We start from the raw sequence: 12312 nt of genomic DNA, 5'->3' as shown, positions 1-12312 counted from the left end.
AAAGAGAGGATTTTAGGAAGTCCCTTGTCGGATGCGTTTCAAAGTCCCTTCTTCCCCATCTGGAAATGTTTGCTAAGGCCAGCAAGTAAGAACGACTGCTTTGGCCATGTCTGATTTCTCTCCATCGTCTTGGCAATCTTCAGTATTTTTGGCTTAAACCCCAAGGGCAGGAAACATGCAGAGGGATGAATCACCCCAGCCCACACCAGAAAACCATCCTCCCTTGTTTCAAAAGCCTGCCTAGGCTTGTGAAAATCACAAGTGTGGTTTTCCATGTTACTCCGCTCCAGAAAACAACTCTTACCATCTCCCGGGTCTAGAAAATTCTGTGTTTCATATCGGGCAAACTTTTCGGCCTTTCGGGATTGCTATGGAGCTGGGCAGTCTTGACTTTGAGACCATCAATTCTTCAAAAAAGAAAGAACTCCTGCCCTCAAACCGTAACAGGAAGGAAAACCGCCGAAGATCCGCTAATAGTATTCTACTAGCGCAAATAGGGACGTGTTGGCTCAGTGGCTAAGACGCTGAGCTTGTCAATCAGAAAGGTTGGCAGTTCGGCGGTTCGAATCCCTAGCGCTCCATAACAGAGTGAGCTCCCGTGACTTGTCCCAGCTTCCGCCAACCTAGCAGTTTGAAAGCACGTAAAAATGCAAGTAGAAAAATAGGAACCACCTTTGGTGAGAAGATAACAGCGTCCCGTGCTCCTTTGGCATTTAGTCATACCAGCCACATCACCACGGAGACATCTTCGAACAGTGCTGGCTCTTCGGCTTTGAAATGGAGATGACCACCGCCCCCTAGACTTGGGAATGACGCACGCATGTGCAAGGGGAACGTTTACCTTTTTAGCTCAAATATTGCAGATGAAAAGGGAGCGCAGGGTTTGTTTCCTAAGGCATTTATTTATCCCAATGGAAAATAAACACCCATTTATTTGAAAAATGTCTCTGCTGCTCCGTTAAAAAGAAACCTCTCTCGCAATCAAAATTATTCTGATTAGATTCAGGCACTTTTCTTAAAATTATTTTTTCTGAATAGAGCGCCACCGTTTCCCTCCCATGCCGCTGATTCGTGTTTTGAAATTACCTAGGATGACACACACAAATACTGAATAGAGCATTTTTGGCCTCCCGAAACCCTGCCCCTTTGCAAAAATGGCCATGCATAGCCTTTAGGAAGCTTCCAGAGTGCTGCTGGGGGCTGGGGAGGGCAAAAATGTGTGAAAAATGGGCCGTTTTTTGCTCATTTTTGCCCCCCCTCCTCCAGGAGCACACTATAAGCCGCCTAAAGGCCATGCATGCTCTTTTATTTTGGTCAAAAAACGGACCTGTTTTTGGGAGGTCTGCAGAGTGCAAAAACTTCTTTTAAAATTTGCCTCTTCAAAATCTTGGTGCGCCTTATACTCCGGTGCGTCTTATACTCTGAAAAATACGGTAACTAGAGGACTACTTGTATAGTTATTGGAGTTTTATTCCCGGTAATAATAGTAATAGAATAGACAGACCAATACAAAAAAAGAGAGAGATTTATTTTTGGGGCCTAGGACACAGCATGAGGGCAAATGGAAGCGCATTTCCTGGCGGAGACAAGGTGGCCTGCGTGTGTGTTTTTCACAATTTGATATTAGGGGTTAGTTTCTCCTGGACGTGGTCAGCTCTGGTGGTTAGGCCTGGGACAACATGTGCCGCTTCGAAGCAGAATGGACTGGCTTTGGACGGGGAATCAGGCGGGCGAGGGCACCGTTGAAGCTCTCCCTGGGCCAAAACGGGCTGTCATTGCTTGTGAAAGAGCCAGCTGAGACTGCCTGCTTCAGTACTTCTTTCCCGTCGGCTTCATTTTCTTAATGTAATACTCGTTGCAGCCATTGGTCAACCCGGCAAAGAGGGACAGGTAGCCTTCGAAGCTGATTTTGCCGTCCCGGCATTCCTCCAGGTTCTTCATGATCCGGTCGATAGCCATGGGGTCCTTCTGGTTCTAGAGGTGGGTTTGAAAAAGAAAAGGCAGGAGGAAAAGATGAGATGGTCATGACGGAGGAGGAGGAGATGAGGAAGACAAGAGGATGGGGAGATGATGGTGATGGAGAAGGAGGATGAGATGGTTATGTGGTTATGGGGAAGGAAGAGGAGAAGACAAAGAAGTTGAGATGGTCATGATGAAGGAGAAGGAGATGAAATGGAAGATGAGATGATTGTGATGAAGGAGACGATGAGGTTGAAGAGATGGTCACGATTTAATAGGAGATGAGAAGATGGAGGATGAGGGGATGAAGAAAGGATGGGATGATTATGATGGAGGAAGAGGAGATGAGGTTGAGGTGATAGTCATGAGAAGGAGGTGAGATGGAAGATGAGATGATCATGATAGAAAAGGAGGATTGGATGGTTATGATGGAGAAAGAGAAGGTGAGGTTGAGGGCATGGTGGAGAAGAAGGGGAGATGACCATGAGAAGGAAGAACATGTGAGGATCATGGTGGAAAAGGTGGAGGAGGAGATGTTAGGAGGACCACGGAGGAGAAGAGATGACGATCAAGATGGAGATCATGAGAAGGACAAGTTAAGATGATCACGATGGAGGACACGGTGAGAAGGAAGATGAAAAATTTATCACAATGCAGGAAATGATGAGACGGAGAAGATAAGGAAATGATGGTGATGGAGAAGATGACGAGAAGGAGGACGAATAAGATTATCATGACGACATTAGAGAAGACAGCAAGGAGATGGTTATAATGGAGGACGAGAAGGAGAGAAAGGAGAAGGGTGCTCATTTCACAGGAGCGATTCTCTACGAGAGACGGGGAGGACACCACCACACCCCTTCTTCTTCACTCACCTCCATGTACCCCGGCACCTCTTTTTCCATCAGCACCCGCAGGTCCTCCTTGGTTAGGTAGTTCTTGTCGCCGGCAAATTTATGGAAGGTGAACATGACAGTCTCCATAGCGTGCTCCAGTTGGGAAGGCATCTTGGCAGGGGTCTCAAGGAGGCAGACCGAGTCTAAGGAAGGAAGGAAGGAGAGAAAGGAAGAAAGAAAAAAAGAGAAAGAGAAAAAGAAAAAGTAAGAAGAGAGGCCAGAAAGAAAGGGAAAGAAAGAAAAAAGGAAAGAAAGAGGGAAAGAAAAAAAAAGATTGGTAGGTTATTCCCTCTACTCATCAAATCCCAGGAGGGCTGGGGAATCTTGCCCAACAACGACCCAACCCCCGTTGGTAATTTTAGAACGATAGTCCTCAACTTACAACCATTTGGGATTTAGCAACTGTTGGATGTTGCAAGGGCAATGGGGAAAAATGACTCACAACCATTACTCACAACCGTTGCAGCAGCCCCATGGCTGAAGGGATCGGAATTTGGTGCTTGGCAACCTCCATTCATTTGCAAACTCTTGTGGCATCCTGGGGTTGCATGATCCCATTTGGGAATATAATCAATAATGGGAAAACAAGGGATTCGTTTAACGACCGTGTGATGCCCCCGAAACGCAGGGATCAGCCGAATAACCGTGTTTTTTTTTTTTATAAAGGCCATAAAATCGGGCTTGTTTTGACTTGAATCTCGATTTGGAGCAAAAACGATCAACCGGCACGGAATCGATAAGACCACATCATAAAAAAAAAAAGAAAGAATTCCTATGTTTCAAATCCCCAGAGTTTGGAGTTATCGCGCAAAGTGTCCGAAGAAACGAGGGTCACCGTTTTTGCCATTTTGTAAAAAAAAAAACCACCACAATACCAAACCCTCCCTTTGCATCGCCTAAACCCCTTCAAATCAATCATTGGATGCTTTCCAAAAAGAAGGGGGTTGGACTAGATGACCTGCAAGGTCCCTTCCAGCGTCTGTTCTGAATGGCATCCGCCCATTTCCAAGCTGGCGAGGCCCTTCCAGACAGGAGAAAGTCCAACTTTCCCGCTGCACAAGTCTCCTCCTGACCCTGCCCTGTTGGATAAAGGCCGTCTGCTGCAGCTCGCACACACACACACACCCCACAACCGGATAACTAATTGCAGACACACGTCTCTCGTCCCCTCGGGAGCCTGATCCACGCAGAAAGGAATGAGCAGAGTACAAGCCTGGGTTGAAGATTACCTAAACGGATCTCTCTCTCTCGCGGGGTGACTCACCCCTTGCAAGTAATACACCGAAGAATTTAAGGACTCGCCTTTCTGGTTTAAGGAAGGGCCGGTGGAACTCCACGCCCCGACTCCTGTCACCGTTGCACAGTGGAATTTAGGGCATTTGCAGTGCACCTAATCCGGGGGGTAGGGGGGAATAGAACGGGGAAAGGAGATTTTAGGAAGGAAGGAAGGGAAAAGAGAAAAAGGAAGGAGGAAGGAAAGAAAAAGAAAGAAGGAAAGGATGGAAAGAAGGAAGAAAGGGAAGAAAAGGAAGGAGAGAAAGGAGAAAGGAAATAAGGAAGGAAAGGTAAGGAAAGAAAGAAGAAAAAAGGAAGGAAGAGAAAGAAAAAGGAAGAAAAAAAGGAAGGAAGGGAAACGAGAAAAAGAAAGAAAAGAAATAAGGAAAGGACAAAGGAAGAAAAGAGGAAGGAAAGGAAAGGAAGGAAGGAAAAAAAGTGAAAGGAGGAAGTGGGGAAAGAAAGAAAAAAGGAAGGAAAGGAATGGAAAGGAGGAAGGAAAGGAAGGAAGAAGAAAGAAAGAAAGGAGGAAGGAAGAGAAAGAAAAAGGAAGAAAAAAGGACGGAAGGGACGGAAGGAAAAGACAGAAGGAAGAAAAAAGGAAGAGAAAGAACAAGATCCACAGATCTCTGCCACAGGCCAATGTGCCCAATTCAAAATGGAATGGATTCAATTGTGTAAAAAAAAAAAGACTTTTACCTCTCACAGCAAGGTGAAATGAAGCTGGGCACCTTGGTTAGAGGTGAATTTCTTTGCCCTGTGGCTTTATTCTTATTTGCAAAGACCGGATGCTTTTAAACCCCTGGCAGTGTTCCCCCCTCTGTCTCTGGGTCCAATATTCCTTAGAAATGTTGATTATTTGGAAAGTTTGGATACACTGTGACTCCGAAAGCTTTCTACTTGTATCGGTTGATTTGGCCTTCGACACATTCTTCTTTTGCAGGTTGTTACACTCCCCCACCCCAAATGTTTGCAAAACCACACCCAGGCCGGGTTGTCCCAGAGAGATTTTGGATGTGGTCAAATCTAAAGTTCAATCCCGTCATTTTGCCTTTAGAAGACTTTTCGCTCTCCCAGGGCAGCAAACGGGACCCAGTTGAGTCCTGCAAAATCGGGAACAGTTTCCTTGAAAAACCAACATCGTCTCCAAACTGAATTTGGCGGTGCCCAGCATCTCCCCTTGCCAGAACTGCATTTTCCCAGCCTTAAATAATACAATTGTTCTCCTTCCACCCTCCCTCCTGCACACCTTTCCCCAGCACAGAGATTAAAATTTGTGTGTGTGTGTGTGTGTTTTGCACCCTTGCACCGAGGGGAAGCGACAGAGCTTGACCGCAAAAACCAAGGGCTGATTTACTCCTGGTTGTTGCTTCCAGAGGGGCCTTCCCAGGAGATGGCTTTGAAAGAGCGCAGAGGGAGAAGTGAGTCCCCCTCCTCCTCGTCGTTGCAATGAGTAAGCATAAAACATTAGTGTGCTTTGGGCACTATGCCCACCCTCCTGCCTTTGCTGCAATCCCAGCAGTATTTTCCTGCCACCCATGGGTGTGGTCCCTGACTCCGTTAGCATTTGTCGGTCTTCGAAACTGCAGTTCTATCGAATGAACTAAAACCCTTTTGAACCGAAGGGGGTTGCAAAAATCCAAAAAAGCAAGAATAACAACATGCTCCCAAAGCAACCATTTCACAACGAACGGAGGTATAAAAAGCAGAAGAAACTTTTTAAAGTTCCCCTCCGGTCACATTTCTCCCTGCGGAAGGCGGCCAGCCCTAAAGCTCCAAACCTTGCTGTCTTAGGGACTAGCCACTTGGTTCTTTTAAATCTCTCCTTGTAAAAGTAACTTCGGGATCATCCTTTTTCCCTGTTTTTTTGGAGATCCCTTCGGCTAAAGAGCTTTGGATGAAATGAGGCCCCAGTTAAAGCATAGAATGCAATTCTTGACTCAGAAAAAAAAACCCAACATTTTCTGTTAAAAAAAATAATAAGCTAGATATTGGTAGGCATTTAAATAAGCTAAAAATTGGTAGATGTTTAAATAAACTAAATATTGGGAGATAGTTAAATAAGCTGGATATTGATTGATATTTAAGCTAAATATTGGGAGATATTTAAATAACTGGATATTGGGAGATATTTAAACTAAATATTGGGAGATAGTTAAATAAGCTGGATATTGATTGATATTTAAGCAAAATATTGGGAGATATTTAAACAAGCTGGATATTGATCGATATTTAAACTAAATATTGGGAAATATTTAAACAAGCTGGATATTGATCGATATTTAAACTAAATATTGGGAAATATTTAAACAAGGTTGGATATTGATTGATATTTAAGCTAAATATTGGGAAATATTTAAACAAGCTGGCTATTGATTGATATTTAAGATAAATATTGGGAGGTATTTAAATGAGCTGGATTATGGTAGATATGTAAGCTAAATATTGATTGATATTTAAATAAGCTAGATATTGGTACATATTTAATTTTGTGGGGAGCTTACATGCAATAAACTCAACAGCCAAATTTCCTCCTGTTTGTTAAAATTGAGATTTTTCCCCCCTCTAGTACAGTGATGGCGAAGCTTTTCAGCACCAAGTGCCGAAAAAGTTGTATGGAAGCGTTACGCAAGCGCTCGTCAGCGCCACGCTCCAGAAAAGCCAAACTTCTGGGTTCTAGCATGCACGCATGACCGATGACCAGCTGACCGGTGCACATGCACAGGCCGGTTATTGGCACTGCAGTGCGCGCAAAGGGACTGCGGTCCGAAAAAGCCAAACCTCCGGGTGCTGGCATGCATACGCGCCCGATAATCAGCTGGCCCGCTTGCCATAGGTTAGCTATCCTGGCAAATACTTCTATGCCCTTTCCCCAAAGCACAGCAGATCACTCTCTCCTGTCTCAAGGCTGCAGCCTTGGGTGGTAGAGTGCTCTTAAAAAGGTAGGCTCTCTCTTTCTCTCTCTCTCCCTAGCTCAGAGGTCGTGTGCCTGTTGGTTTTGAAAGCTGCCTAGTGTTCGCACCTTGCTTGGCCAAGGGTTTGTTTTAAGCATACTTTGTTTGGCCAAGTGTGATCAGACACACAAGGGTGGTGGTTTTTTTTTTTTAAGCTCCTGAAAATTCACCGGGCCCCTTTCCCCCCCCCCCCACCGCTTCTCATCCAGGAATTAAAATGACAGCCTCGAAACTTTGCAAGACAAACAACAGAGAAGGCAAAGAGGCCGAGCTGCTTGTTTACATCTGTTGGGCAAGACAATTCTGATGGGTTTCTCCTCCTCCTTCCTAAACATCCACCCTACGGGAGTGTAATGGAGTCTCTTTTTCTGACCGTTTTTTCCGATCTTTCGGAGGGCTGGGTGTGGCTGTTTCCTACCCTAGAGAAACTCCGAAGTTTGCCCTGCCAGACATGAATGCTAGCCAAGCCCTGGAGATGGAGTCTGTGAGATTTCCAAACAGCCAGCAGGGAGGCCTTCAAGCTTTTCCAAGGACATATTGCAAAGTCCCTTCATGGTGCAGAGAAACAGAGAGAAAAATAGAGAGAGACAGCGAAAGGGAGAGAGAAACATATCTATAGAGAGAAAGAGAGAGAGAGAGAAAGACAGACAGAGACAGAGAAATAAAATAAGAAACAGAAAGAGTGAAAGAGAAAGAAACAGAAAAAAAACTGAGAGAAAGAAAGGCAGAGAGAGAGAGAAACGGAGGGAGGGAAGGGTGATAGAAGGAGAAGGAAGGGAAAGAAGAAAAATAGAGAAAGAGGGAAGAAAAACTAAAGACAGAAAGATTATTTATCTTTGGGTTGAATTGGGTGTGACTGGTCCGAAGAGATTCCAAGATTATTTGTCAGCGATAAGATGCCCAGATAAATAAATAAATAAGATGCCCTTGCTAAATAACCGTTCTTAGCTTTTTGATGTATGCCAATCAACCACGCAAAAGGTTCAGCTAAATATTCTCCTTTTATTGGCACCAACGGAGCCTCGATGGTTTTTAGGGATTTTCCCATTTTCAAAGGCCCGTTGCTTAGATTTGGTGCCTTTCTGACTTCTGCCCCTACGTTGATTTCTCCCCCCTGCCCCTCCCAAACCAGCCTTTGGAAGGACCTTAGAGGTCATTTAGTCTAACCCCTGCCTGGGGCGAATTCTAGGAAACTTGTCAATTAAACCCGCATTTTTTTTGGCATGGCTGCAGAAGGCGGGGTATAGTATGAATGGAATTTTTCTGTCTTTCTACTTGTGTCTACCGCGGGACAATATTAAGCCAACGGTGGGATTTTCACCTGTGGTTGGGGAACTCCTGGCCACTAGATGCCATATAATCCATGAGCTCGGATAACTTCCCAAAGGCCAGGGGGGTTGGAAAGAAAATTCCTGGATTCATGGAGACTTCAGGGGTGCCTCCACGAATAGGCGCAGTCTACCTTACAGCTCCCCAAACGGGGGAAGCAGCGGCAATGCCCCATTTGTGGCCTTCCCTCCCACATCTGGGAAAAAAAAAAGCAGCATCTTGATCTAGCAGGGCGTGGCACTGCCAAAGTGGAACCTCCACGCAACAGGGGCAGTCTACCTCTAAGAATCCCCAAGGGAAAGCTTTTGCCAAAGTGGATCTGGCAAGGCGTGGCCACTCCAGATGAAGCCTACCTGCCTGCAACCCCCCAGGATCTAGCCCCAAATGGAACCTCCATGCAGAGAGGCAGTCTACCTGACTGCAATTCCCAAGCAAAGCTGGATCTAGAAAGGCGTGGCCACCCCAGAGGAAACCTCCACGGACAGAAGCAGTCTATCATTTAAGAACCCCCCCCCCAAAAAAAACCTGCAGGCTGGCTTTGACAGCTAGCTTTTAAGTCGGGAATTTGGGGCCTCTCAGCCCCCCACCCCCAGATGGAGCAGGGGAGGGGGAAAAAATCCACCCTTGGCAAAGAAAATGTGAATTTTCTCTCTTGCCCGTCTTCCGAGCCCCACCCAGCCGGGGTTCTAAAATGCAGGGGGGGGGGGGCGGCAGGAGGCAGGGCTGGGTGATCCCAGATGGAGGGAGCTTCTCTCTGGCCTTAAGCCATCTTAAGTAGGTCAGGGAAAGTCAAGAGAAGAGAAACATCCTGCTGTATTCACACGGTGTCTTTCTCACTCTCTGGTTTTGCCCACGAATCTGGGTTGCCTGCAAATGGCCTGCTCTTTTCTGTTCCCCCCCTCAAAAAAATAAGCTTTCAGCTTGGCAATGTGACCAGGGTGAGCCCCCCCCCACTCCTTCCTTCCATCAGATCACAGCAAGAACTTCAAAACCAGCCCCCCCCCAAACTTCTGGCATCCTTCACTTCCCACCTCCCCAAAACCCCATGAAGCACTTTGAAAAATTGGGAGGAGACGGATTTTAAAAAAAAAAACCTTCAAGCTTAAAATTGTGGTCGAGGAACAAAAAACTTTTGTTTTTGAAGAAAAAGCCAGAGTTGTTGCAGCCCCCCCCTCCTCCCAAAATCTCCTGCCACCAACCCAGCCACACCCAAATACAATACTCCCTCTCTCTCAAAAAGCAAAGGAATTTAAAGTCCTTTGCAACTTAAAAAGTTTGGAGTGAATTCGAAAAATGCACACTTTGGAAATCCCTAAGTGCAGGCGGCGCACTGGGGTGAAAACCCCCGACCCTTAGGAACACTGAGGACTAGCACCTTGTCTCTCCTTTGCAGCTCAGGGGGAGAGTTCCCTCCCAAACCCTTCCCGGGGAGATAGAAAAACTGAAAATCTTTGAAGAGATGATGCCCAAGTTCCTATCTTCACGCCCTGCTAGTAGAAACAAACGTCTGTGCAGGATTTGGCCTCCGGCTGTTGGGCAATGTATGGCGGAGGGATGGGGTGGGGGGTAGGGGAAGAGCATTCTGGCTTGCCCAGTACAGGGTGGCACTCATCTACCCCCCATTCCGCCTCTCCCACCCACCCCCACCCAAAAGAAAAGCGCCTCTGCAAAAAATGGAGAGACCTCTCCAAATCTGTTGGGCGCAAAGCGGACCTCGTGTCCTCCCCCCGTCCCCCTGGGCGTTGTTTCATCAGGCCACACACGTACACAGTGCCTACTACACCCCCCTCCGGCCACACCCTGAGCCAGAAATGCGGGTTTTCCGAGCCCCACTTCTGCCCCCCAAACCAGCCCAAATTTCCTGCAAAAAAAGGCGCAGAGAGGATGGGGGACCCCTTTCCTCTCTCTCTCTCTCTCTCTCCATTTCTCTTCCCTCTCTTCCTCCCGGAGGGGAGGGAAAGAAACACCCACCTCCACACATACACACCCGTTTCAGGATCCAGAGGGGCGCAGCTAATTCTTTTTTAGTTGGAGGCTCCCCGGGACAGGCCTGCGCCCCGCGTTTACGCGCGCCTGGCTTTTACGCGCGCCCCGTTACGCGCGGCGGAGAGAGAGAGAGAGAGAGAGGAGAGAGATAGAGACTCACCCGGGCAGAAAGCAGCCTGGAGCGACAGCTGGCAGAGGAAGAAGTGAGGCTTGGCCGGCCACCGCCTCCGCAACACTCGCTGGGCTGGGCTGGGCTGGGCTAGGCTGGGCCGGGCCGGGGGCGGAGAAGCCGGACTGGCATCTGCAGACGCGCGGGAGAAGCCGAGGTCTTGGAGAGGCGCCAGAAAGCCGTCTCTATCTGGGCGTCGGACCCTTAGAGAGAGCTCTTTCCTGGGCCAAGGGGGATTGGCCTTGGGCGGGCTGCCCAGTCTTAAATTACAAACGATTAGAAGAGAAAGAAGAGAAGAGAAGAGAAGAGAAGAGAGAAAAGAGAAGAGAGGAGAAGAGAGACTAGAGAAGAGAAGAGAATATAGAATGGAGAAGAGAATAGAGAAGAGAAGAGAATAGATATTGATAGATGATAGATGATAGACAGAGATAGATACAGATATAGATAGATACAGATACAGATAGATGGAGAGAGAGAGAGATACAGTAGATAGCTAGAGATAGAGAGATGATGTAGATAAAGATCGATGATAGAGATATAGATAGATAGATAGATAAATACAGATAAATGATAGATAGAAAAATAGATACAGATAAACAGAGATAGATCGAGATACCATAGATAGATATAGATAAATGTTATAGAGAGATTATAGAGATAGATGATATATTATTATTATTTTATTATTATTATTTATTCGACTTATCAGTCGCCCCCTCTCCGCAAAGGGACTCGGGGCGACGTACAATCGAATCAAATATACAAGTGTGGCATGGAGGAGGTGACATCAGTGTTTAACGATACAGATGCAAGTGCAAGCCACTAAGTTAAAATAAATAGCCATAAGTTAAGACAGTTAAAACAATTTAAAAACCCAAAATTTACATTTACAGTATTAAAATTGCCAGGGAGGTTAGAGGTTCTAGTTCTAGTTAAGCCAGGCCGGCTAGTTGGAACTGGTGGGTCTTGAGTTTCGTGCGGAAGGAGCGGAGATTGGTCGTTATCCTGATATCTGGGGGGAGGTCATTCCAGAGGGCTGGGCCCATCACAGAGAAGGCCCTACTCCTGGGCGCCGCCCTCTGACACTGCCTGGTGGACGGCACCCGGAGGAGTAGATATAGACAGAGATAGATAGATAGATGATAGATAGATAGATAGATATTTACAGATTTTTCTAAAATTCTGCTTTCTGTCTCTCATGGGATACTGAGTGTAGATTAATGAGAAAAAAAATTGCATTTCAACAACTGTAGAATCAGGCTGCAGCATAACAAAATTTACCAAAGTGCCTAAGGAGCTCTGAATAGTTTTGAATTCACTCTGTGTGTGTGTGTGTGTGTAAATTGGAATTGACATGAAGGGAAAAGGGAGAAGGAGGTCAAAGAAGCTCCTCCAAGAGCTCTTCTGCATTCTTTGGTCTCCCCCCCCCGCCCACCTGGTTTTTCTCCTCCACATTCCTGAATTCCATCCGCTAGATGCAAACTCACTTGTTATTCTGGGTGACTGCCTCCCTATTGTTGCTTACACACACACACAGAGAGAGAGAGAGAGAGAGGGAGGGAGGGAGGGAGGGAGAGGGAGGATGCAGGGTGCAGAGTCAGGAAAATATGCAGTCTCTGTAGGGAAAAATCAACAACAACTTGCCTTCAGAAGTTGTGGGAGGTTTTTAAGAAGAGACTGACCGTCATAAATATGAATCAGTTGCCATTTTCGCCATGTGACCATGGGAAGGCACGGTCAGGAG

The 12312-nt window shown here is 46.5% G+C and overlaps 1 protein-coding gene across 3 annotated transcripts; it reads right to left on the bottom strand.

Moving 5' to 3' along the window:
• Window positions 1-1507: 1507 nt before the first annotated feature.
• S100A10 (S100 calcium binding protein A10) lies at window positions 1508-10714 on the bottom strand. 3 transcript variants are annotated; one of them, XM_081968334.1, is made up of 3 exons: window positions 10560-10714; window positions 2835-2998; window positions 1508-1974 (listed from the first exon to the last, which is right to left on the bottom strand). In XM_081968334.1, exons 2-3 carry the CDS (start codon window positions 2964-2966, stop codon window positions 1810-1812), a joined length of 297 nt encoding a protein of 98 aa, XP_081824460.1. In that variant the 5' UTR covers window positions 2967-2998; window positions 10560-10714; the 3' UTR covers window positions 1508-1809. The 3 variants fall into 3 exon arrangements, with proteins under 3 accessions (XP_081824460.1, XP_081824459.1, XP_081824458.1); XM_081968333.1 differs by lacking the exon at window positions 10560-10714 and adding an exon at window positions 10401-10420; XM_081968332.1 differs by lacking the exon at window positions 10560-10714 and adding an exon at window positions 4120-4241.
• Between the last annotated feature and the right edge of the window lie 1598 nt (window positions 10715-12312).

This window comes from Natrix helvetica (genome assembly GCF_964273705.1).
Source record: "Natrix helvetica genome assembly, chromosome: 16".
NCBI lineage: Eukaryota > Metazoa > Chordata > Lepidosauria > Squamata > Natricidae > Natrix > Natrix helvetica.
Note: the sequence above shows the minus strand (reverse complement) of the source record. Positions and strands in the feature narration are given on the sequence as shown.